Raw genomic sequence first — 27,602 nt, 5'->3', positions numbered from 1 at the left:
GGTGTTATTGTTGTGGCTCAGCAGGAGCCTCAGGAAGAGCTGGAAGAGGATGGTGGCGTTCAGATTTCTGAACATGTTCCTATTGTTGATACAGACGATATTGATGCTGAAGACGAGGAGTTCCAGTTTCCCATGGGAAGGGATGTTGTCTTAGAAGATGTGTCTGATCTTAGTGAAACTTCACAGGTGAAGGTGGAGGAAGCGAGCCAGCCCCTGAGCTCTCTGCCTGCCGATTCTCAGGCTCCTGATTCCCAGCTCCAGGATAATGAGTTATTCGACCTTGAAGGCTCTCCACAGTTAGATAGGGAGGATCGCTTGGAACTCAGGGTTCGCCGTAGTACAAGGCTTGCAAACAAGAGAGAGGTTAGAGGTCAAAGGAATGCTTTCATGCTGGGAAAGTATATTTAGTGAGTTGAAGGCAACCTTTTGTCAGTGCAACTTCAGCAAACACCCTGATAACTTCTCGGGATTGTCTTGGCTTTTGGGCAATGCTTTTGGTTTCTTGGGACTTTGAATTGGACCTTGGTTTCTTGGGACTCTGTCATGCTGCCTTGGAATCTTGTTTGATCAATGCTTATGGAATATGCTTCATGCTATTTGTCTTTGGACTTTGGAAATTCTGCCTTTGCATTTAAGACTCTGTGTGGCTATTGAGCTTTTGCAACTTTACTTTATGTTTAAGACTTTGCCTTTTCTTTAATAAACTACAAAACCTGCAGCCTTGGTGTGTGTGGTGTTCTGAGCAAGGTGAATCTATCCTGAGGTGCTACAGTTATCTAGTTCCTGTTGGAGTTCAGCCTGTGATTGTGTTTCAGGATCAAGGTGCTTTGGATGAGGGGAATGATGTTAATGAGGTTCAAGATGAGTTTCAAATGGCAATGGTTCGGTCAGTGATATTGATGCAGAGAATGACCAGGAGATCTCTGTAGTTTCCCATGAGAATGTCCCTGAGGGGTGTGGGGATGCACCTGCAGAAATTAATGAGCAAATAGATAACGAGCCAAGAGACAGACAAGAAGAGTTCAGTCAAAACAGGAGGACTGTGCAAAGGGTTAGGTGATCTGCCAGGCTTCGGCAGAAAACAATAACAAAGACTCAACTAAAGAGAAACCAATTTTTCACTGCTAATGACCTAGCTAACGAGGGAATAAAAGTCTCAAATTTGGGATAAGTAGTCAGGTGAAGCATTGTTTAGAATCATGCCAAGTTCTCGTCCTTGTTTTATGGAAACCTTGCTTTGAAGTTTTGTGCTAAGATATTTCTTGTTCATGGTTTTGGATCCCTGGATTACATGATTGCTTACACAAGTCTTGGATGGATATATTCCTGGTTTTCTGGATTGTATTGGAGATGTGTGGAGTTTGCTTTTATGAACATTGCTGATCTCTACCGTGGACTAATTTGTTCCTGCTTATTTTCTTACCTAATTGGATTTACCTGTTTCCTTAAAGTGCTTTTTACTTTGCTGCTTTTTACTTATCTTTAATAAAAGGATTGTTTTTTTCCTAATTCAATATGGGGTGTTTAAAGTCAGAGGATTATTCCTGTTCTGGAGTGCATTGTTGCCCATGCGAGTCCTAGTTTTCTACCTCCTAACTTTTATGTAACTCACCTCATTATATAGGTGAATTGTTAAACTGTAGTTCTTACGTCTGAGTGTGATAGAGTTTTACTACTTCTGACCTGCATTTTGAAATGATACAGTGCAGAATGCTATTACCACACATTTTTTTCATGTTTGGAGCATGTCTTTGAGCATCACTGTAACGAACAGAAGAGTAAATGAAATATTTGGGCTCTATTGATACCCTGTTTCCCTGAAAATAAGATCTACCCCAATAATGAATCCGAGCATGATTTTTCAGGATTTTTGGGGGGAAACGGTATTGTCATGATCAGTTCCTATATTCACTGACATTTTAGGGACATTCTGTGCAAGTATTTTGGAACAACAAATAAATGGTCTGTCTCTATTTTTATATAAAGGAATACAAACCAGCATGAATCATATTCTAAAGACTAAAAATTCCAACTCTCCTTTCCTCACATGAGAGATATTTTTGAAAATTTAAGAATCCACAACCATGTGCATATGCAGATGTTATCAACCATTACTATCTGTATAGAAAATGAAAGGAATTTTCATAGGAAGAAAAAGCATCATGGATCAGAAACGGGGAAACAAGAGAAATGCTCTTTGTGCAGCCTACATTCCAGACATCTGATGTGTAACACTCTATAATAATTCTGTCGAGATCGTTTAATCTTATACAGGCATTAACTTTCATTCATTTTGGCTATCAAAACGTATGCATAAAGCTGTTATATTCGTGATGGCAACTATCTCATTCAGCACCAGGATTTACTAAGTTTGGCCTGGAGGCACCTAGTGAATAGGAAGTCTCAACTCATCTTTAGTGACCTGTGCACGAAATGTATGCACAGCTTTGAGAGGATTTACTCCAAAATTAGATTCACTAACCTACAAAACCTGTTTAGCTGCAAGGTAATTCCAGTGGAATCAGACAGGATGTGGAACACTCAAGTTCCAAGAATATGTTCTTTTTGATTTTGTTATAAAAGTATTTTGTGTGTAACACCTGCTTTAGAGTATATAGATTACTAGCTTTACCCGCCATGCGTTGCTGTGGCCAACCTTTTCTCCCTCTTTCTCTCCTTTCACTCCTTCCTTCATTTCATTTTCTTCTTTCCTTTCTTCCTTCTCTACCTGTTTACTTCCTTCCTTAGCTTTTTGCTCCCATCCTTCCTTCTCTTTATTTCTTTCCTTCCCTCCCTCTTTCTCTCCTTCTTTCTCTTCTTCCTTTGCTCTGTCTTTCCTTCCTTCCCTTTTTCTTTCCTTCTCTCCTCCTTCCTTCTCTTCCTCTTTCCTTCCTCCTCCCTTTTTATTTTCCCTCCTCTTTCTCTCCTTTCTTCCCTATCTCTTTCCTTCCTTCCTTCGCTCTTGATTTCCAGACTTCCTTTTCTTTCTTTCTCTTCTTCCCTCCCTTTCTCTTCTTCCTTCGCTTTTTTCCTCTCTTCCCCTTCCCAAATTCCCCTTCCTTCCTTCCTTTTGACACCTTCCCTTCCCCTTCCCTTTCTTCTTTTTTCTATTTTCCTTTCCTTTCTTCCTTCCTTCCTTTCTCCGTTCTCTCCCTTTCTTCTTTCTTTCCTTCCTTTCTTCTTTCATATACCTTCTCAACTTCTCCTTCCTTACTTCCTTCATACACCTTCCCTTCCCTCCTTTCTTCTTCCTTCTTTTCTTCCTTTCTCCCTTCTTTCCCATCCTCCTTCTCTCCCTTTCTTTCTTTTCTTCCTTTCTTGTTTCATATACCTTCTCAACTTATCCTTCCTTACTTCCTTCATACACCTTCCCTTCCCTCCTTTCTTCTTCCTTCCTTCCTTTCTCCCTTCTTTCCCATCCTCCTTCTCTCCCTTTCTTTCTTTTCTTCCTTTCTTGTTTCATATACCTTCTCAACTTCTCCTTCCTTCCCGTTTTGGGTGGGGGGGTGGAGGCGTGGCGTGAACGTGGGAGGGTGGGGGCGTGGTGTGAACTTGGGAGGGGGTGTGTGGCGTGAACATGTGGGGCGTGGGCAGAGGAAAAAGAAGGAGAGGCAAGAGGTATGGTTGGCGTATGGGCGTTTAGGGGCGGGGGAGGGTGGGGCGTGGCGTGAACCTGGGAGGGTAGGAGCGTGGCTTGAACGTGGGGGGCGTGGGCGGGAGAAAAAGGAGAGGCAGGAGGTATGGTTGGTGTATGGGCATTTAGGGGCGGGGCAGGGTGGGGCGGGGGAGGGTGGGGGCGTGGCATGAACGTGGGGGGCGTGGGCAGGGGAAGAAGAAGGAGGGTGCGTTGGAAAGGGGGCATATGGGAGGGTAGGGGCGGGGCGACGGATAATGTTGCCGTGGCTTGCGAAGAGGGTGCGTTGGCCGGCCATGTGCGTGCACCGGGCGACTTGCGGCGGGGAGCCTTTGCGCATGCTCAGTTCCTTTTTATAAATGTGAGTTTATTGAAATGTTGTTTGGAATTTTGATTCGCGTTGTACATACCTTGTGGGTTGAGGTATGTGCACGGCAAATTTGGTGAGTTTTCGTCAGGGGGTTTTCGCGTTTTGCTGTCCCGTTGAACGCCCTTTCCATTTTTATATATATAGATATAGATTCATTAAGTACTAGTTGTACCTGCCCATGCTTTGCTATGGCCAGCCTTCCCTCCCTCTTCCTCTTCTTTCTTTCTTTCTCTTCTTCCTCCATTGTCTTCTTCTTCCTTTCCACCCCCCCTACCTTTTCTTTCCCTTCCTCTTTCTCTCTCTTCCGTCTCTACCTATTCTTGGACTGCAACTCCCAGCAGTTCCCCTGATCCACCCATCTATCCATCTATCTACCTGCCTATCTATTTCTATGTAATCTATCTATCTGGAGGATTGCTGGAAGTTGCAGTCCAGGATTAGGAAATTGGAAATATGCAGGGATTGGGATGCTCTCAAAGAAATCCAAGGAGAAGAAAGCTTGTAGCTTGGAAGCAGTGCATTTGGATCATCCTCCTCTCCTAAAAGGCCTGGTCTAGAGGATGCTGGGAACTGTAGTCTGGAAGAGAGTGGGAATATATTATTGTGGTTGCATCTTTTTGCTTTTTTGGCTTTTTAAGTCCCTTCCGGTGCGATTTTCAGTGTTTTTATGAGTGATGGTCACTTGTTGGCCTGATAGGTGTACTGTGTCCAAATTTTTTATCAATTCATCCAAAGGTTTTTGAGTTATGTTAATCCCACAAATGAACATTACATTTTTATTTATATAGACTAGCCGCCCCCTGCCATGTGTTGCTGTGGCCCAGTCTGTGTATATGTGTTTTGTGTGTGCGCGCGCATATTTTTGTGTATATGTGTATATATGTGTGTTTGCATATATGTGTGTGTGTGTGGTTTTGCGCATGCGTTGTAATGTATTTTTTATTTTTTTGGGGCTTTTAAGTCTCTTCTGGTGTGTTTTTCAGTGTTTTTATGAGTGGTGGTCACTTCTTGGCCTGATACGTGTATTCTGTCCAAATTTGGTGTCAATTCGTCCAGTGATTGAGTTATGTTAATCCCACAAACGAACATTACATTTTTATTTATACCTAGCTGTCCCCTGCCATGCAGTGCTATGGCCCAGTCTGTGTCTGTGTGTTTTGTGTGTATATATTTGTATATATGTGTATATATATGGTTTTGTCCATGCATTGTAATGTAATTTTTGGTTTTTGGCTTTTTAAGTCTCTTCTGCTGTGTTTTTCCGTGTTTTTTGAGTGATGGTCACTCGTTGACCTGATAGGTGTATTGTGTCCAAATTTGGTGTCAACTCTTCCAGTGATTTTAGAGTTATGTTAATCCCACAAATGAACATTACATTTTTATTTTTATAGATTTTGGACTTTTACTCCTCAACCAAGCTTGCATTTGCTTTAGTTCCAGTATGAGATATAATAATGATAATCAGAAACCAGTTGGACTGACAATGCAGGTTTTTTTTTTTAACATTTTCAGGAATAGCCATTGCATGAGTTGCCAATAGGGAGAGACAGTTATTGATTGTCAAAGCTCTGTCTCTCCCCTCCCCAAATGCCAGATGTCTTAAATACTCGGGCAAAATTTCAACCTGTGCTGACTTCATTGCTGTGGTTTATATTCTGTACTTGTATCTGTTTCCAAGGTTTATTGAGATTCATATGGCTCACTGCTCTTGGAACATTTGCCAAGTTAGCAGTGATGTGATCCAGAGATACACTTATGCCAGATCTATTTTTTTCTACTTACAGCAACTCCTCCCTGATTTCATGAACCCTAAAATCTTTTTCTTTAACTCCTTGAACTCAAAATACAGATCAGAGGGTTTCTTGATTGAAAGTGAAATAAGAAACTTTAGAAAGGGAGAAAACGTTCAGATGTGAATTACATTTCGACCTGACTATTTGACACAGTACTTTGAATTAAGTTGTGCATGCAGACCTGTCATTTTTACAGAGCAGAGGTCTCTGATGGAGGCTTTGGCATGAAAAACTTAGTTTCAAGTCACTGTCTCTTGGCTTAACATAATTCTTTGGTTTGTTCTAAATAGTGTAGGAAGAGGCAGTTGCCTCAGGCAGTGAAGGACAATAAGGAGCGGAAACAGGGGTTATGCTACCATGAGGCCAGCACCCTATTAGTATGCTTTGAGCCCATCTTTAAATCTCTTTTCCTGCCCACCAGCATTCCGGATTTCCGTTCTTGAGTTCGGAATTGCATTGGGAGACAATGGTCGGGCATCCGGACAGTGTAGCTGGTCCAGCAGAGTTGATGGCGGATGACCATCGCTTCAGTGCTGGTGGTCTTTGCTTCTTCCAGCACGCTGACATTTGTCCGCCTGTCTTTCCAAGAAATTCGCAGGATTTTCCGGAGGCAGGGCTGATGGAATCTTTCCAGGAGTTGCATGTGACGTCTGTAGACAGTCCACGTCTCGCAGGAATATAGCAAGATTGGGAGGACAATAGCTTTATAAACAAGCACCTTGGTATCCCTATGGATGTCCCGGTCCTCAAACACTCTCTGCTTCATTTAGAAAAAAGCTGCTTTTGCAGAGCTCAGGCAGTGTTGTATTTCGGTGTCAATGTTGACTTTGGTGGATAGAGGGCTGCCAAGGTAGCAGAAATGGTCAACATTTTCTAATGGTACATTTCTGGCATTGGAGAGAGATTGGCTGGTGACTGCTGAAGAGCACTTTGGTTTTCTCAATTTTCAATGACAGGCCGAGCTTCTTGTATGCTTCTGCGAAGGTGTTTAGAGTGGCTTGTAGGTCTTCTTCTGAATGTGCACAGATGACGTTGTCATCAGCATATTGGAGTTCTATAACAGATGTTGTTGTAACCTTGGTTTTGGCTTTCAGTCTGCTGAGGTGCTTGCCATCTGTCCGATAGATAATTTCCACTCCGGTGGGAAGCTTTCTGTCAACAAGATGAAGTATCATAGTGATGATGGAAAATACAGTTGGAGCAATAACACATGCCTGTTTGACACCGGATTCCTCCTTAAATGGGTCACTTTGGGAGCCATTGCTGTCCAAGACTGTTGCCATCATGTCATCATGGAGGAGCCGCAGGATGTTCACAAATTTGTTAGGGCGCCCGATTTTTTGGAGGATGGTCCAAGAGAGCACTGTGATTCACTGTGTTGAATGCCTTTGCAAGGTCAATGAATGCCGTGTACAGAGGTTGATTTTGTTCCCTGCATTTTTCTTGGAGGTGTTGTGCAGTGAAGATCATGTCCACTGTTCCTTTGGAGGGGTGGAAGCCGTTCTGGGATTCTGGGAGGGTGTCTTCTGACAGGGGTTGAAGGCGGTTTGCAAGGATTCATGTGAGGATTTTCCCAGCGGAGGTTAGAAGGAAGATATCTAGATAGTTTCCGCCAGTCAGCTCTGTGTGGCAAAGAAGGACTCACTCTTTTTGTTGAACAGTTGATCAGTGGAATTTAAGTTTTTTTAAAGGGTCCCATGAGTTGTGAAAATATTTTTCCCATGCTCTGGGGGAAGCATCTATCCATATACTGTATATACTCGAGTATAAACCTAGTTTTTCAGCCCCTTTTTTAGGCTGAAAAAGCTCCCCTTGGCTTATACTCAAGTCAAGGTTATATATTATTTTACTCTGTTATTAGTATTATTTTTATTTCATGTATTATTTTACTCTCTTTATTATTATTATATTTATAGTATTTTACCCTATTATTATTATTATTACATTTATTATTTTACACTATCTATGATTATTATTGCATTTATTATTTTACTCTATTATTACATTTATTATTCTACTCTATCATTACTGTTATTATTGCATTTCCATTATTTTACTTTATTATTATTATTATATTTATTATTTTACTCTCTTTATTGTTGTTGGAAGGACACGTAAGTACATTTACATTGAAGATATGTAATGATTTAATCAGAGTTGCTCAGTCTTATCTCAAATTACAGTTTTATGCAAATATTTTAAAAAATTAACCTCCTGATGTCTCAATTAATGTAATTTTATTGGTATCTTTTTTTTTTGAAATTTACCTGTAGTGGGTGCATTTCCCACCCTCGGCTTATACTCAAATTAATAAGTTTTCCCAGTTTTTTGTGGTAAAATTAGATGCCTCAGCTTATATTCGGCTCGGCTTATACTCGAGTATATACGGTATCTAACTCAGGATACAAATATAGGTGCCTACTTCTACATGAATTGCCTCTGGGTAGGCTGGATTGAAAACCATAAACCTTTTATATATCCGCAGTAACCTCTGTGTCTGCAAACAATATCTGAAGCTGACCTTTCCAAAAAAAAGAAATTAGGAACGCATATTCCCCACTCTGACTTCCTTCTGCGTTCTTTCCCAACACCTGGGAGAAGCTACATACCCTAAATGTTCATCTTGTGAATATTTGTCTCTTTTTCTGGGAATGGTTATAGCTGGCAGGGTTACGGATGGCTCCCAATAGAAGGTTTTTTTCCCACGCAAAAAATCACAGCATTCCAGATGGAAAGGGCCGGTTAATCTCAGGACTGGGAACAGAAAACTGATTATCATGTTTGGAGGATATTTCATGCTGTTCTTCAGCAACTGCCTTTTTTTCGGGACGGGCTGTCCCTATCTCACTGGGCAGGGCAAGCTGCAGATTCTGGGTGGATTGCAGTGAATTGCTGGAGCCAGGCCCATAGCCAGGATTTCGATTCGGGGGGGGGGTGGGCTGAATTTTTTTCAGGGTTTTTTTGGGGGGGGCTGAGTTTTGGGGGGACTGAGTCTGAGTGAAAGAGGATCTAGCCTAGCAAACCTTTTGTATCATTACCCCAATACCCCCATGCATATTGGATATATTGAGTATGGTGATCAGATCGTAATATGAATAAACATAACAGTTTAAATAATGCACCAGTAAGGCCTTTTCGCGAACCACCACGAGAATTTTGGGGGGGGGGCTGAAGCCCCTCAAGCCCCCCTCCCCCCCGGGCTACATGCCTGGCTGGTGCCAAAGCTGTATGTACAGGCAGCCCTATGACATATAAACCAGCCTCTTGCGATCAGGTGCAGTGAAGGACACTGTCCTGGTTTAGTGTTGGAGTATTTGAGTGAGATCCAAACTTTAGGGTTGGAGGGAAACACAGCCCTGCTGGCCTCTCTGAAATTAGAATGGGTGGCAGGCATCAACTCAGTCCTTCAACTCAGTTGACAAAGTATCTCAGGTCAAGCCTTTCCTCCTATCTTACCTCTCTGCCTACAGACAGCCATCTCACAATCCACTTTAGAGTACATTTATATTATAGAATTAATGCAGTTTGACACCACTTTACTTTCCATGGCTTAAGGCTATGGAATCCTGAGATTTGTAGTTTCCTGAGGCACCACCACTCTTGGCTAAAGACTTTGGAAAGCTAGAGCACCCATTATTCCATAGCATTGACTCTGGTGGATAAAGCAGCATCAAACTGCATTCATTCTACAGTGTCAATGCAACTGGTAACGGAGGAAGTTATGTATTTATTAGTATATGTGTGTATATATGTGTGTGTGTGTGTGTGTGTGTGTGTGTGTGTGTGTATAGAGAGAGAGAGAGAGCCCCCGGTGGCGCAGTGGGTTAAAGCACTGAGCTGCTGAGCTTGTTGATCGAAAGGTCACAGGTTCGATTCCGGGGAGCAGTGTGAGCTTCCGCTGTCAGCCCTAGCTTCTGCCAACCTAGCAGTTCAAAAACATGCAAATGTGAGTAGATCAATAGGTACCGCTCCAGCGGGAAGGTAACGGCGTTCCATGCAGTCATGCCAGCCACATGACCTTGGAGGTGTCTACGGACAACGCTGGCTCTTCGGCTTAGAAATGGAGATGAGCACCACACCCCAGAGTCAGACATGACTGGACTTAATGTCAGGGGACTACCTTTACCTTATATATATATATATCTCTGCATCGGGATTGTGGCGCAGCTGCATTAAGATCACTCTGACCAAAAGGTCATGAGTTCGAAGCCAGCCCGGGTTGGAGAGGGCTTCCAACCAATTGTGTAGCTTGTTGTCGACCTTTGCAACTTGAAAGACAATTGCATCTGTCAAGTAGGAAAATTAGGTACCATCTTGTGTGAGGAGGCTAAATTAACTAATTTATGAGGCCATAAAAAAAACTCCAGCAAAGCACTCCAGCAAAAGCATGCGGGGAATGCGGAAGTACTTCATCAGTGTCGCAGATGGACGATGAAAGCGACAGCTTCCCTGGCGGCCAAAAAAAGTTAAATAGCCTCTGTGTATGTCTGTATACGTTGTATGTCAAATTGGCATTAAATGTTTGCCATATATGTGTACAATGTAATCCGCCCTGAGTCCCTTGCGAGGTGAGAAGGGTGGAATATAAATGCTGTAAATAAATAAATAAATAAATACACACACTAGCCGTACCCGCCACATGTTGCTGTGGCCCAGTCTGATGATCTGGGAAAATAACGTAATGAGAAAGTGTTGGTTTCTAATATATGTAATTTCTTTATGCTTGTGGGTGAACGGTATTTCTTGTTTCTTTGACAGGGTTGATAGAGATTGTCTGGTTTGCCTACTCTGGAACATGCAACATATCATTGCCCTTCTTTAGTGGTCCCTTTCACATCTATGATACTACAGGGTGAAGCAGCATAACTTCCTTTTCCCAAAACTTAATAAACCCCATTGTATGAATCAGAAATTTATTTTTTATATAATGTAGGTGCATCCCTAAAGTTTTGTTATACGTAGTTTTGAAGATCAAATTAAGTAGGTGACGTCCCCCATTCTCCATACACTGAGTAAACCGATTTCTGGCGTTTGTCATGACTTGCCAGCATAGCAGGTGTTATGTTGGCAATTTCTTCCTGGATGTTGGTCTTCAAATCTTGTAGGGTCCTTGGATGGTTCACATAAACACGGAATTTCAAAAAACCCAATAGAAAAAAAATCACAAGGGGCCAAATCTGAAGAGCGGGCTGGCCACTACAAATCTGCTTGAAAAGTAGGACTCAACGGCAAAAGCACGCTCCTCACTGTTCCAATGCATGATGGAGACTGAACTGTGTCAAAACTTTATACTCCCGCCTCTCGAGACTACTAGCGCTCTGCTATGTCTTCAACCGACTGAATGCCGCACATTTTAAAATAGGAAGTTATGCTGCCTCACCCTGTATATCTGTGTATGTGTGAATCATATCTATCTATCTATATCTATGGCTCTGACTGGATGGCTCTTTCTCAGGAGGGCTTTGATTACGTTTTCTTGCCCTGGTGAAGGGAGTTGGACTGGATGGCCTTAAGTATTTTCTGTTGGTCATGGGGGTTCTGTGCGGGAAATTTGCCCCAATTTTGTCATTCGTGGGGTTCAGAATGCTCTTTGATTGTAGGTGAGCTGTAAATCCCAGTAACTACAACTCCCAAATGTCAAGGTCTATTTCCCCCAAACTACACATCTGGGAATATGGAATATTTGTGCCAAGTTTGGTCCAGATCCATCATTGTTTGAATCCACAGTACTCTCTGGATGTAGGTGAACTACAACTCCCAAACTCAAAGTCAATGTCCACCAAACCCTTCCAGTCTTTTCTGTTGGTCATGGGAGTCCTGTGTGCCAAGTTTGGTTCAATTCCATCATTTGGTTCATTCCATCATTGTTCAGGATGCTCTTTGATTGTAAGTAAATGATAAATCCCAGCGACTACAACTCCCAAATGACAAAATCATAATGTTTTGAGTGATGGTCATTCCTTGTGTTGTGAAATGTTTTGTTGCCAAATTTGGTGTGATTTCGTTCATTGGTTCTTTTGTTTTTAAGGTACTCATTATGCACAGAGCATTTTTAGATAGATAGATAGATAGATAGATAGATAGATAGATAGATAGATAGATAGATAAACAGATAGATAGACACAGACAGACAGACAGGACCAGCAATAACCAAAGACTTTCAATACAACCACGCAAAAATGAAGAGAATAAAATTAAATGAAATTCAGAAGGAATAACAGATAAACAAATCCCAAACCCAGCAACTAGTTTCTGCTGGTTTTGAGAGCCAAATCACGGAGTGAGCTTCTCAGAGGACATGAATTGGCAGCTGTTCTTTTTCTTTCTCATATTTTTCTTTCAAATCAGTGTGCGCATTTTACCAAACACAGGATATAATAGTTTCTCCCTCTCTCCCTGTCTCTCTCTTTCTGTCACAATCTCTTCCAATAAGAGTGAGGGAATCGGTCACATTTTTGGCCCGAGAAATCTGGGCCTGAGATTTGCTGCCACACAATTCTGGAAATTGGAGAAAATAATACTTTTCATCCAATATTTACATCTATATAAATAAAAATGTAATGTTCGTTTGTGGGATTAACAGAACTCAAAAACCAGTGGGCCAATTGACACCAAATTTGGACACAAGACACCTAACAACCCAATGTATGTCCTTCACTCAAAAAAAAATGATTTTGTCATTTGGGAGTTGTAGTTGCTGGGATTTATAGTTCACCTACAATCAAAGACCATTCTGAACTCCACCAATTATGGCATTGAACCAGTCTTGGGGCACAGAACTCCCATGACCAACAGAAAATACTACAAGGGTTTGGTGGGCATTGACCTTGAGTTTGGGAGTTGTAGTTCACCTACATACAGAGAGCACTTTGGGCTCAAAAAATGATGGATCTGGACCAAACTTGGCACGAATATTCCATATGCCCAAATGTGAATACTGGTGGAGTTTGGGGAAAATAGACCCTGACATTTGGGAGTTGTAGTTTCTGGGATTTATAGTTCACATACAATCAAAGAGCATGCTGAACCCCACCAACGACAGAATTGGGACAAACTTCTCACACAGAACAACCATACTTAAGGCCATCAAGTCCAACTCCTTTCACCAGGGCAAGAAAACATAATCAAAGCCCTCAAAATCTTTTTTTTTTTTTGAGTGAAGGTCAAACATTGGCCTGATAGGTGTATTGTGTCCAAATTTGGTGTCAATTCGTCCAGTGGTTTTTGAGTTATGTTAATCCCCCAAACGAACATTACATTTTTATTTATATAGATTATTATTTCATAATGTATGGGTTTAGAGAGTTAAAAGGAAACAATACACTTCTTTTATTCATGCAAATGAACTTTTAAAGAGCCTCTGAAGACATGGTCATTCTTCTGTCAGGAAGGCAGGATTATTTACTGAAAGCCAGAGCAGCTTGCAGAGATTTGGTAAAATTATGTCTGTTCTCTTTGTGTCCTTTGAAAATAAGACCCTTTTAGAACCCATCCATACAGGCTTTTGCTTTTGGCCGCCACTTCTTCCTGTTTTCCAAAGCAGAACAAAAAGAAAGTTTCTAAGACAAAAAATATGAAATTATCATTGAGCATTTTGAGATCAGCTAAGCTGTGTTACCTTGTCTGAACAAATGCAGATGTGTCATCTTTCCCTCGATGTTCACTGAGTCTCAGATTATCTATTAAAGTTTAAATATAGAGAGAACATTGTGTCCCTCCTTCTACTCTTTTAGGACAAAAAAAAATCAATGACATGGCTTTTTCCTCTAAGAGCAAGTTTTTCTGACACAGCCTGTTAAAGTGAATCTCACAAAATCCTTGAGTTAATTCACAGGAAGTCACATAGATATGAATATTTTTGCTTCTTTCTTGTTTTAGATTCTGCAGATGGCTCCCTAAAGGCATCTACGCTTCAAGGGGAAATAGATGTTTATGTTGTCAGTCGACTGGGAGACGTGGATCTGAAATCTGAGAATGGTCAGTTAATGAGCATTTTTAAAATACATTTGTTATTTATCTATCTATTTCCGCATTCTTGTGCAGCAAAAGCCCATAGATGGGAAATTACAATCACAATAATAATAGTGATTTAACCGTTAAAAAATTGAGCTAAATTAGCAGCAAAAGAACATCTGATCCTGCCCAGCAGTCAAAGTAACATTAATTACTTTTTTAAAATTCTAAGACACCATCACTTGTAAAATGCACACTGATTTCAGTACCAACAACAGAAAAAAAGCTTTATTTATATTTATAATTTTATTTACAGTACCGTATATTCTGGTGTGTAAGACTACTTTTTAACCCAAGAAAATCTTCTCAGAAGTAAGGGGGTGTCTTATACGTGGGAGTAGTCTTATACACGGGAGTCATCCTATACGCTGGAGTAGCCTTATGCATAGGAGTCATCTTATATGCTGGAGTAGTCTTATACGCCGGGAGTCATCATATAGAGTGGGTGCTATCACCCCTCCCAGAACGAGGCACACCTCCAAATGATGCCAAAGAGCTTTCTTTGTCAGTAAACCTCGCTCCAAAACGCAGTGCCTAAAATAGCTCCCTGCTTAATAGGGTTCCTATTCATCTACTCACATTGCTGTTTTCAATCCGCTAGGTGGGCGGGGGAGCTTCGCTGAAGGTCAGGAGCTCACCCTGACCCAGCTTCGAACTATCAACCTTTCGGTTGGCAAAATTTACTGCAGCTGGTGATTAACTTGCTGTGCTAAAGCACCCATGATTCTATGATGCATGATGCACCCCATTTTTAGAGATGTTTATGGTGGCGGGGTGGGGGTGAATCTTCAAACTGAAGAAATACAGTATATAATTTGACATGACCCAGACTAGAGAACACTAGAAAACTTTTACAGCTTATATATATATATATATATATATATATACACACACACACACACACACACATACTCTGAATGTAGTTATATGAAAGGCCAACGTAGATCATAATATAAATTGAGTGTAAAAGGATTTTAAATACATAATTTTAAAACTATAAATAGCTACTGAATGAAACAGATATGAAGAGGAAGGTTGAAATTGTTGTGTGGAAGAGGGAGTTTTGACTTGTGTCCCTTGTTCTCTTCCACAACAGTATTAAAGATACAGGGGCTATGTCCCCTAGTAGTTGTAGTAGTAGTAGTTTGTTGTTCATTCGTTCAGTCGTCTCCGACTCTTCGTGACCTCATGGATCAGCCCATGCCAGAGCTCCCTGTCGGCCGTCACCACCCCCAGCTCCTTCAAGGTCAGTCCAGTCACTTCAAGATGGATGCCATCCATCCATCTTGCCCTTGGTCGGCCCCTCTTCCTTTTTCCTTCCACTTTCCCCAGCATAATTGTCTTCTCTAGGCTTTCCTGTCTCCTCATGATGTGGCCAAAGTACTTCAACTTTGTCTCTAGTATCCTTCCCTCCAGTGAGCAGTCGGGCTTTATTTCCTGGAGGATGGACTGGTTGGATCTTCTCGCAGTCCAAGGCACTCTCAGAACTTTCCTCCAACACCACAGCTCAAAAGCGCCTCTCTTCCTTCGCTCAGCCTTCCCTAAGGTCCAGCTCTCACATCCGTAGGTTACTACAGCGAATACCATGGCTTTGACTAGGCGGATCTTTGTTGCCAGTGTGATGTCTCTACTCTTTACTATTTTATCGAGACTGGACATTGCTCTCCTCCCAAGAAGTAAGCGTCTTCTGATTTCCTGGCCACAGTCTGCATCTGCCGTAATCTTTGCACCTAGAAATACAAAGTCTGTCACGGCCTCCACATTCTCTCCCTCTATTTTCCTGATAATGATCCTTTGCTGGAGAGTAGTAGTAGTAGTAGTAGTAGTAATAAGGTTGGTTTGTCATATGGTCACTACAGAAATAGTGTAGTTCAAATAGGAATTGTTTGCTACTCTGCTCCATACAATCCCAAACAAAGTCTTGAAGCTCTAGAAAATTGTAATGCAATATAATACTAATAATAATATGATTTTATAATTATATATTTATATTACAGGTAATATTACTAATAATATTACAATATAATGGTATAGTACAATATAGTAATATTTAATACTGATAATGTACTATGCTAATAATATAATATATTGTATGTATATACCTTGTAAGCTGCTCTGAGTCCCCTTTGGGGTGAGAAGGGTGGCATGTAAATGTCATAAATAAATAATACTATACTATACCTAAATTCTATATTTATAAATAAATAAAGTATTACTGTGTCTGATAGGTACAATGGGCCTTTTGCCATTTATTTCTACCCTGTCTTATTCCTGGGACCAAGAAAATTCATACTATGGCGAAAAACAGATTAAAATATTCATATCAAAATATGAAACAAGTGATCCTATTAAAACAACAACCACATTAGAAACAAGATTTAAAAATGTCAGGGAATTGCAGTAAGAAATAAAACATCCCTTTCCACTTTTTATGCGTACACTTTTGGACATGTGTCTTTTTGAGAACTGAAATGGTGGATACTACTGTAGTACTTATTATCCTTTCTGATGTGGGGAGCCAGTTGTTTTTTACAACATATCATGTTTGTGTCCACTGACTACAGTTGTTGCCTTCTTTCTTGGAAACTTTGCAGGGGCCAACAGCTGATGGTTTGTGGTTTGGCACTAGTCCATGGACCATCCCTTTGGGGAGCATTGGTTTTGCAGAATCCTTTGGGCTGCATGCAGTGTCATCACAATAGAATAGAGGGCAGGATTTCAACAGAAGCATTTTTGGCAGGACTCCTCCACATTTTGCTGCTACAGTTCATCAAAGCCAGAACCTGAAATGAAGCCAGGGCAGTGGGTGTGGAGGGTGGACCTTGTTGCAAAATATTGCACATTGATTTCTCTGGAGTGTGAAACATATGTATTATGGCTGAAAAAGAATCAAAAGCTTGGGAAGGAAGGATAGAAGGAAGGGAGGAAAGACATCCACGAAATAAAGTCTTCCTTTGCTGATGGGACTCACCATCATCAGAGAAGTGAAGAAATAGGTTTCATTGCTCCTTTGGGCTCTTGAGAATCTGCTTCTGAGGATTGAGGGAATTTCCTAGATTCAAGAATGTAAGGAGCAGCTGAAGGGAAAAACAAGCCACTATTGCTCCTCTTCTACCATGGCTGTTGGTCCCATTTGTGAACATAATACTTCTTTCCATTTGCAGAAGCGCAGTTAAGATCTAATGAAGGGGTGTCCAACCTTTTGGCTTCCCTGGTCCACACTGGAAGAGGAAGAATTATTTTGGGCCACATATAAAATACACTAGCACTAATAACCGATAAGAAAAGGGGAGAAAAAAATTCAATACATAATTTTCATGACAAACAAAATTTTGCATAGTAATCCTAAATATGCACCATCCCAGAAGGTCATCGAGCAGGTCTTCTGACTGAACTGTTCGCAATTATAATGCGAATTGCAGATAATACTCCAGTATTTGTGGATGTAACACACCGATTACTGTGTTCTGTTGTCTACTGTCACATTGCCAGGGCTCTGCTTTCACAGAGGCAGAGATGAACCAAACAAAAACCCAGTTTGTATAAAACAATTTAATTAAAATAGCACTTGCTTTCTGGCTGTTTTAATAGTCCAAAATATAAAACATAAAGATTACACTCAGCCATAGAATATAAAACAAAATAGCAAACACTGTTGCCGGTTCAAGATAACTCCGTAGTCAAATGTCCAGTCCAGTGGTCAAACACAGAGAGTTCAATAAACAAAGTCCAGGGATCAAGAGTCTCTACCGTAGTCAAAAGCCAGTCCAAAGGTTCAAGGTTCCAGGATTCCAAAGGTTCAGGAGACAGGTCAGGACACTGAAAATCCACAAACCTGGGGAAAAACCAGCAGTATCTACCACCAACATAAGACAAATTTATTTATTTATTTAAAACTTTTATATCCCGATCTTCTCTACCTCCATAGAGGGAGTAAGACCAGCTGACGGCAAACATTCAATGCTAACACTAAAATCTAAAATATCATACATCAACATTAAAATTAATTAATACATACAGGATAAATTACATAACATAACAAATACCTTTCTCCCAAAGATCAGTCCCAAGGCTAGTACCTTATATCCAGAAACACCCAGCTGCAATCCATCTCTTGCATACCTCCACCCTTAATTGCTTTCACCCATGAACTCTTACTTACAGATTACTCAACCCTTTAGAACAGGGGTCTTCAAACTTTTTAAACAGAGGACCAGGTCACAGTCCCTCAAACTGTTGTAGGGCCGAATTATAATTTGAAAAAAACATGAATGAATTCCTATTCACACTGCACATATCTTATTTGTAGTGCAAAAAAACACTTTAAAACAATCCAATAATTAAAATGAAGAACAGTTTTAACAAAAATAAACTTATTAGTATTTCAATGGGAAGTGCGGGCCTGCTTTTGGCTAATGAGATAGGATTGTTGTTGTTGTTATTGTGTGCTTTCAAGTTGTTTCAGACTAAGGTTGACCCTGAATGAGAGTCGGGTAAATGGCCTTGGAGGGTCGTATCTGGCCCCTGGGCCTTAGTTTGAGGACCCCTGCTTTAGAAATAAGATTTACATTAACCCTTCCATCACCAACCACCATCAACTGCAGAACATAATACATGACATCTACAAAGTTTGTGCTTGAGAACTATTTCATCAGGTTACCAAAAAATCACAAAAAACCTCATTATGTTTTAAGTAAGTTTACCATTTTGTGTTGATCCACATTCATAGCGGTCCTGGACTGCATGTGGTCCATGGACTGAGGGTTAGACAAATGTGATCTAAGCCAAGCTATTTCATTGGATTGATCACAGTGTTGTTCTTGCGGCAAAAGCAGGAAACATTGTCCCTTCATTGCTATGAAATCTAGCTGAAGAGCTCATATGACTTTGCCTGTTTTGTCTGCTTGCTATGACAGGTGCTGTTACTGTCAGGGTACCTGCCACTCTTAAGGCTGATCTGCAGTTATCTGGAAGCAAGGTTGAGGTGAGCCCAGAGATCCATTGCCAGGATATCCAGAAAGTCTCCAGAGAAGATCGTATCATTGTTACTGGTGAGGGCTTTTCTTGTGCTGTATTCCCAATAATGTTTTCCTTTTATCTTATTTATTTATTTATTATTTTTTAATCCTTTCTGGGGGAGCCTTCTTTTGTTTCGGGGGTACCTTTCTGGGGGAGCTTTCTTTTGTTTCGGGAGTACTTTTCCTACTTTTGAAGTGTTTTCCTTTTATCGGTGAACAAATTTCTGTTGATTTCTTGTCAGAGTACTTACTACTCCTTTCCTTAGGTAGTTAAACTATTGACTAACATAACTTGATTAACACCATCCCCTATGTGATATTTATTTGTGGCTAAGTCCAGACGTGGAAGTTAGAGTCTTGAGCACGGAAATGCAGTCTACTTTAGCTCTCTTAACAATGAGGACAACCACTTAATGTCAAAATGGAAAGCTTCCACCATAAAGAATGTTCAGATTTGTATAACATTCCCTTACATTGGGTTGTTGTAGGATTTTTCGGGCTATATGGCCATGTTCTAGAGCAGTGTTTCTCAACCTGGGGGTCGGGACCCCTGAGGGGGTCGCGAAGGGGTGTCAGAGGGGTCGTCAAAGACCATCAGAAAACACAGTATTTTCTGATGAACTATAAATCCCAGCAACTACAACCCCCGAATTACAAAATCAATCCTCCCCCAATCCTACTAGCATTTACATGTGGGTGCATTGGGTATTTGTGCCCAGTTTGGTCCAGTGAATGAAAATACATCTTGCATATCTAATATTTACATTATGATTTATAATAGTAGTAAAATGACTGTTATGAAGTAGCAACAAAAACAATGTTATGGTTGGGGGTCACCACAACATGAGGGACTGGATTCAGGGGTCACGGCATTAGGAAGGTTGAGAACCACTGTTCTAGAGGCATTCTCTCCTGACATTTCACCTGCATCTATGGCAAGCATCCTCAGAAGTAGTGAGATCTGCTGGAACTAGGAAAAAGGGTTTATATATTTGTGGAATGACCAGCGTGGGACAAAGGATTCTTGTCTGTTGGAGCTAGGTATGAATGTTTCAACTGACCACCTTGATTAGCATTTGATGACCTGGCAGTGCCTGGGGCAACCTTTTGTTGGGAGGTGATTAGATGTCCTCGGCAATATATTTCCTTACATTAATTTCTATGTCTATATGTACTTTTTAAGGTAGAAATGCAATATATCTCAACATAGCAATGAAAACTGTGTTCAATTCAGAGTGTCTCATTTTAAGAATGAATATGCAAGTTGTGTGGGTTCAGAAAGGGGCCACATGGATGATAAGAGGTAGGACGAACGAAACCTGAAAGGTTGAAGGAGACAGACTTATTCAGCTTGGTGAAGGGATGACTCACGAGTGACATGAGCTCACTCTTTAAATACTGCAAGAATATAGATACCATATAGAGGAGTAGACAGGCCTCTGATGTCCCAGAGAATAAGGTCAGGTCTAATTCTTTAAGCTTCAGGAGTGTAGATTTTTGACTGAACATTACAAAGAACCTCTTGACAGTAAGAGCGGTCCAGCAACCTCCGCTGGAAAAATCCTCTCAAGAATCCTTGCAAACCGCCTTCATCCCCTCTCAGAAGACACCCTCCCAGAATCCCAGAATGGCTTCCGCCCCTCCAGAGGAACAGTAGACATGATCTTCACTGCACGACAGCTCCAAGAAAAATGCAGGGAACAAAATCAACCTCTGTACATGGCATTCATTGACGTTGCAAAGGCATTCGACACAATGAATCGCAGCGCACTCTGGACCATCCTCCAGAAAATTTGTGAACATCCTGCGGCTCCTCCATGATGACATGATGTCAACAGTCTTGGACAGCAATGATTCCCAAAGTGACCCATTTAAGGTGGAATCAGGTGTCAAACAGGGATGTGTTATTGCCCCAACTTTATTCTCCATCTTCATCGCTATGATACTTCATTTTGCTGACGGGAAGCTTCCCACCGGAGTGGAAATCATCTATCGGACAGAAGGCAAGCTATTTAACCTCAGCAGACTGAAAGCCAAAACTAGGTTACAACAACATCTGTTATAGAACTCCAGTATGCTGATGACAATGTCGTCTGTCCTCATTCAGAAGAAGACCTACAAGCCACTCTAAACACCTTCGCAGAAGCATACGAGAAGCTCGGCCTGTCATTGAACATCGAGAAAACCAAAGTGCTCTTCGAGCAGTCACCAGCCAATCTTTCTCCAATGCCAGAGATACAGCTTAATGGTGTAACATTAGAAAATGTTGACCATTTCCGCTACTTTGGCAGCCACCTCTCCACAAAAGTCAACATTGACACCGAAATTCAACACCACCTGAGCTTTGCGAGTGCAGCATTTTTCTGAATGAAACAGAGTGTTTGAGGACCGGAACATCCATAGGGATACCAAGGTGCTTGTTTATAAAGCTATTGTCCTCCCAACCCTACTATGTACCTGCGAGACGTGGACATGCAACTCCTAGAACGATTACATCAGTGTTTCCTCCGGAAAATCTTGCAAATCTCTTGGGAAGACAAGCGGACAAATATCAGTGTGCTGAAAGAAGCAAAGACCACCAGCATTGAAGCCATGGTCCTCCACCATCAACTCCACTGGACTGGCCACATTGTCTGAATGCCTGACCACCGTCTCCCAAAGCAGTTGCTCTACTCCGAACTCAAGAACGGAAAACGGAATATTGGTGGACAGGAAAAGAGATTTAAAGATGGGCTCACAGCCAACCTTAAAAACTCTGGCATAGACACTGAGAACTGGTATGCCTTGGCCCTTGAGCACTCCAGCTGGAGGTCGGCTGTGATCAGCAGTGCTGCAGAATTTGAAGAGGCACGAATGGAGGGCGAAAGAGAGAAATGTGCCAAGAGGAAGGCGCATCAAGCCAACCCCTACCGGGACCACCTTCCACCTGGAAACTGATGCCCTCACTGCGGGAGAAGATGCAGATCATGAATAGGGCTCCACAGTCACCTATGTACCCACCATCAGGACACCCATCTTGGAAGACAATCCTACTCGGACAACGAGGGATCACCTAAGTAAGTAAGTCCAGCAATGAAACCAATGGCCCAGAGAGGTGGTGAGGTCTCGATCTCTGGAGGCCTTCAAAAAAGGGCTGTTGAGCTACCTGCTTAGATGCTTTAGCAGGAGACCCTGCACTGGCCAGGGATTGGACTAGATGGCCCATGAGACCCCTTCCAACACCATGATTCTGTGATCCTATCTTTCTTTGCTCGATATAATGTCTCCATGCCAAAGCGTGCTTCCTATTTTATCTGTTTTACTCTTCTAAATGATGAGGTTACTTCACAAATCATTAGCTCTTTTAAAAAAGGCTAAAATTATGGATCTTTTGGGACCACTCAGGGTTTTTTTGTCTTACGAAAAGAAAATGAATAAATAATAGAATTTACTCTGTTCTTTCATATTCTTTGTTGACGAGCACTCCAAAAATAATAGTTAATAACAGCAATCCAAGACAAGGATTGTTTGCTACAGAAAAGATTTATTTTTAGAAACCTCCTTTTTAGAAGAATTAAACACAATAAAGGAATACTATAAATAAATACTATAACATATAATGCACTTTCTACATCTATTAATAGATAATGCTGTTTCTGCTGATATAACTTATTTCCTTTTGTTAACAGTCATAACTTATTCTCTGTCAAACAAAGGGACGGATTATTATTACTATTTTTACCATTGAATAAAAAATGTTGTGTTTTGGATTCCTATTATCCATATACCACATCAAAGGTCTTGAACTGTTTTCATGTAAACAATTGGCTTGGATTCTGCTCATGTAGACGAAACATAATAGAGGTTTTTAAAAAGCATTTAGTGACTACATTCTTGAATGCACTTATATTTGCATGGATTGGATTAGGCTTTGACAAAACAGGTACCTGAAATCACTTATATGCATTCAGGCCATCTGAGGGCCCTTCCACACAGCCATATAACCTAGAATATCAAGGCAGAAAATCTCACAATATCTGCTTTGAACTGGATTATCTGAGTCCACACTGCCATATATTCCAGTTCAAAGCAGAAAATGTGGGGTTTTATTCAGCTGTGTGGAAGAGGTCTGAGTAACAGGAAAAGTAGGTGACCTTTGAACATGTGTTTGGAGGCAATGTTGAAATGGATGGTGGTGAACATACTGGTATTTAATCCAGTGAGAATGGAGGCTCCTTGGATCAGGAAATCAGCAAACCTGGATGAAAGTGTAACATTGGTTCCATGTAGAGTTAACAACAACAACAACAATAATATTGTAATAATAATAATGACAACAACAATTTTATTTCTTACCCGCCTCTGCTCATGGCACTAGGCAGATTACAACATAGTTAAAACACATAATCATCATGAACTTAAACAATACACATATTAAGACATATTTCTACAAATCCATATATTAAAACCTCTGACCCCCCCCCCCCCAGCTTAATTGTTTTCAGAGCATATACAACACTAATGTTGAGTCATAATACTTAAACTCTTCTTGCTCCAAGTAAAATTGTCAATTCAGGTATGTTCACCCTGTCTCTTCCTAGTGCCCTTATTGCTGCTTGATCCACCAAGTTTACACAGGTGCACTTCACATAGAAACACCTTCATGTTCAGTCAAAGTGTCCAGGAATGCAGTGGGAAAGAGAGGATATGGATATAGCTATTATAATGAAGTTGAGGTATAGTTTGGATAGTGGTGTTGTGATGTGATAAGACAGGTCTGTTTCAAACAGTGTTAAACTATGTGTTTCAGCAAGACTTCCATCTGAAGATGAGGAAGAACTTCCTGACTGTGAGAGCTGTTCAGCAGTGGAACTCTCTGCCCCGGAGTGTGGTGGAGGCTCCTTCTTTGGAAGCTTTTAAACAGAGGCTGGATGGCCATCTGTCAGGGGTGATTTGAATGCAACGTTCCTGCTTCTTGGCAGGGGGTTGGACTGGATGGCCCATGAGGTCTCTTCCAACTCTTTGATTCTATGATTCTATGATTCTATGACTTGGGCTGTCCTTCTATCTCTCATGTGTTTTTGACATTTAGAAAAGAGGTCACTGAAAGAACTCTCACCTGGCTTTAGACTAACTCATCTAAATTCAGTCAGTGATGATTTATTTAAATAAGTGTTAAAGAATATACCATCATAACCCATGGTTTGATTCTAGCTTGTTTAAAACAGGTAGGAAATTTGAAGCACAGGGGCCCTTTGGGGCTCCCCATCCAGCCTTCTGGAGTGTCCCAGATGGTGAGACCTTTTTCCAAATACCACCATCATTTGGTAGTTTCCTAGCTTTGCATACCCCCCCCCCCCCGGCCCGCTTTAAAATGCTTCTCTTAAATATTTGTTACCAGCAATAAGAAATTTAAGCTAAAATGTGCTTGTGGTTTTGGATCCACCTTTTCTGTGGCAAGTGAAACGAAGTAGGGCAAAACAATCTTCAGGTATGGTGGACCTTTATTTTTCTATCCCACCGCTGCCACCAATTGAACTGTACTGATTGATTGGCAAATAGAGGGAGAAAATGTGGAGGCCGTGACAGACTTCGTATTTCTAGATGCAAAGATAACTGTTGACGCAGACTGCAGCCAGGAAATCAGAAGACGTTTACTTCTTGGGAGGAGAGCAATGACCAATCTCGATAAAATAGTGAAGAGGTATCACATTGGCAACGAAGATCTGCAAAGTTAAAGCAATGGTATTCCCCGTAGTAACCTACAGATGTGAGAGCTGGACCTTAGGGAAGGCTGAGCAAAGGAAGATAGATGCTTTTGAACTGTGGTGCCGGAAGAAAGTTCTGAGAGTGCCTTGGACTGCGAGAAGATCCAACCCAACTGCTCACTGGAGGAAGGATATTAGAGGCAAAGATGAATTTATTTATTTAAAAGTTTTATATCTCGATCTTCTCTACCTCTGTGGAGGGACTCAGACCGGCTAACAGCAGAAATTCAATGCATAAATACATCTAAAAACATCATAAAATCGTAACAAGTTAAAATACAGACAGAATAAATAAATATAAGCCAAATCGCCAAGATAGAATCAAATTCAACTCAGTCCGTAAATGTGGTCAGTAATTATTAGGTTATTGCTGGACTCAACCAATTATTCTGGGAATGCTTTGTCCCAGAACCAGGATTTCACTAGCTTTCTGAAGGTCAGGAGGGAAGGGGCAGATCTGATCTCCATCGGGAGAGAGTTCCACAGCTAAGGGGCCACCACCAAGAAGGACCTGTCTCGCATCCCCACCAGACGCAATTGCGAATGTGACAGGACCGAGAGCAGAGCCCCTCCAGAAGATCTTAATAACGATGGTTCATAGGGGAGAATACATTCGGAGTGAAGTACTTTGGCCACATCATGAGAAGACAGGAAAGCTTAGAGAAGACAATGATGCTTAGGAAAATGAAAGGGAAAAAGGAAGAGGGGCCAACCAAGGGCAAGATGGATGGATGGTATCCTTGAAGTGACTGACTTGACTCTGAAGGAGCTGGTGGAGGTGACGGCCGACAGGGAGCTTTGGCGTGGGCTGGTCCATGAGGTTACGAAGAGTCGGAAGCGACTGAACGAATAAACAACACATGGGAGATGCTGAGACTTGCTGAAGCATTCCCATGTAATGCTAAAATAGTGGTTTAGCACTGCACCCAACATGACTTACAGAGAAAGAAAATATTATTTTGACAATATTATTTTTAATTTATTCTATTTAAACTATGGTAACAGATATTTTTTTAAAAGGCAAGAACATGATAGTCAAAGCTTTAGAGATCTGTCCAATGACTCAGAGATTTCCACTGTGTTTTATATTAAAACTTCCAGCCAAATCATCCCCCCCTCCTCCATACATGCAAACAAACAAAAAATCCAGATCATGGATTGCGATCTCCACTTTTGGTGTTTCAAAGGTAGTGTGTCATTGCACAATGTGTGATCAGTTGAAGTATCTTGACCCTTTGTGTCACTGTGAAGGAATGTTCCTCTTTACAAAGAAGGGAGCAACTTGGCCTTCATTTGTTTTTCTAAGGAGAGCCCCGAAGGGCAGCAAAGTGTTCAAATCAACAAAGAGAAACACATTGTAGACGACTTTGTTTTGGAAAATTAAGCTAGGAAATGTAAAAATAAACCAGCAGCAACAGCAAAGGGGAGGGAAAGGACCTCTTTTGATGATTTAGCGCAAAGGCTCCCCGGATGAGAGTGCAAGAAACTAAGCAGCCAGGCTGCATTGTTTCTCTCCAGAGATTTAGGCCAAAGTTAGTATATATCATAGGCTCCATATATTAATAAGAAGGCAAGTTATGTAAATGATCTTTTTGGCAGCAATATTTGGAACTGCCAGAAGGAGCAAGGGAGCAATTTAAAGCAGGTTTTAGGCTGCTTTATCAATCTTATTTATTTTTATTTTTTTACTGTATTTGTATGCCACCTTTCTCAGCCCGTAGGCAACTCAAGGTGATTAACAGGGTAAAATTCAATGTTTACAATATCATGAATAGAATTAAAAACATAACATATAATAAAAACTAAACAAATATAAATTCACATATATATATTTACACAAACACACATATATACACATATACAGAAATATATACAGAAATATATACACATATATACACACACGCAAAACGCATACACAGAAAGGGAAGGAAGGAAGGAAGGAAGGAGAGAAAGGGAGAGAAGGGAAGAAAGGTAGAGAAGGAAGGAGAGAAGAAAATAAAAAAGTGTAAGGGGGAAGGAAGGAGAGAAGTAACAAAAGAGAGAAAGAGGGAGGGAAGGAAGGAAAGAGACAAGGAAGGACTGAACCAAAGAACAAAGGAAGCAAGAAAAGAAACAGGTAGAGAAGGAAGAAAGAAGAAGGAAAAAGGAAGGGAAAGAAAAAGAAAAAACGGAGGGAAGGAAGGAGAGAAGGGCATGAAGGAAGGAAGGAGAGAAAGAAAGAGAGAAAGAAGGAGAGAAAGAGCAAGGGAAGGTTGGCCACAGTAATGCATGGCGAGTACAGCTAGTGTTAATATAAAATATAAAATTAAGTATTAATATAAAATATAAAATATTAGCATTGTAGTAATTGCAAATTAAAAATGGATTCTCCTATTTATATTTGGTATCCTCTCTACATATTTCACAACATTGGAAGCTTAGCCAAGGGAGTTTCAAGAATATTGAAGGTAATCACTGCATAACTAAAACCAAATCTAAGTCCAGATGTGTCAGTTGGACTATTAGAAGCTGTTGTTTCCCAGTATCACATATCAGTCATGTTAGAAACAGGCCATTAATTTATCCTATTTGTATAACTATCAAGCTGTGACTGACACTGTTTCTGGTGTTTCACAGGCCTAATATAGACAATAGTTTCATCAAGTGGAATTCCACAGGCACACTTACTTAGACGATCCCTCGATGTCCAAATAGGATAGTTTTCAAAGATCAGTGTACTTGCAGTGGGTCCATAGGTGACTGTGGAGCCCTATTCTTGATCTGCATCTTCTCCCGCAGTGACGGCATTAGTTTCCAGGTGGAAGGCGGTCCCAGTCGAGGAAGGCAGTCCCAGTCCATACTTCAAGAAATAAAGCCTGACTGTTCATTGGAGGGTAGGATAGTAGAGGCAAAGATGAAGTACTTTGGCCACATCATGAGAAGAAAGGAAAACTTAGAGAAGACGATTATGCTGGGGAAAAAGGAAGGAAAAAGGAAGAGGGGCCGACCAAGGGCAAGATGGATGGATGGCATCCTTGAAGTGACTAG

The 27,602-nt window shown here is 41.0% G+C and overlaps 1 protein-coding gene across 1 annotated transcript in view; it reads left to right on the top strand.

Moving 5' to 3' along the window:
• The window catches only part of FAM185A (family with sequence similarity 185 member A), a 79,365-nt gene that overhangs the window by 41,953 nt on the left and 9,810 nt on the right, over positions 1–27,602 (top strand). The window contains exons 6-7 of the mRNA XM_060778322.2: positions 13,676–13,774; positions 18,727–18,861. Of these exons, the coding sequence (XP_060634305.2) occupies positions 13,676–13,774; positions 18,727–18,861 (234 nt within the window). The remainder of the gene's footprint in view (positions 1–13,675; positions 13,775–18,726; positions 18,862–27,602) is intronic.

This window comes from Anolis sagrei, chromosome 5 (assembly GCF_037176765.1).
Source record: "Anolis sagrei isolate rAnoSag1 chromosome 5, rAnoSag1.mat, whole genome shotgun sequence".
Taxonomy (NCBI): Eukaryota; Metazoa; Chordata; class Lepidosauria; order Squamata; family Dactyloidae; genus Anolis; species Anolis sagrei.
This window is presented reverse-complemented; position numbering and strand designations above follow the sequence as displayed.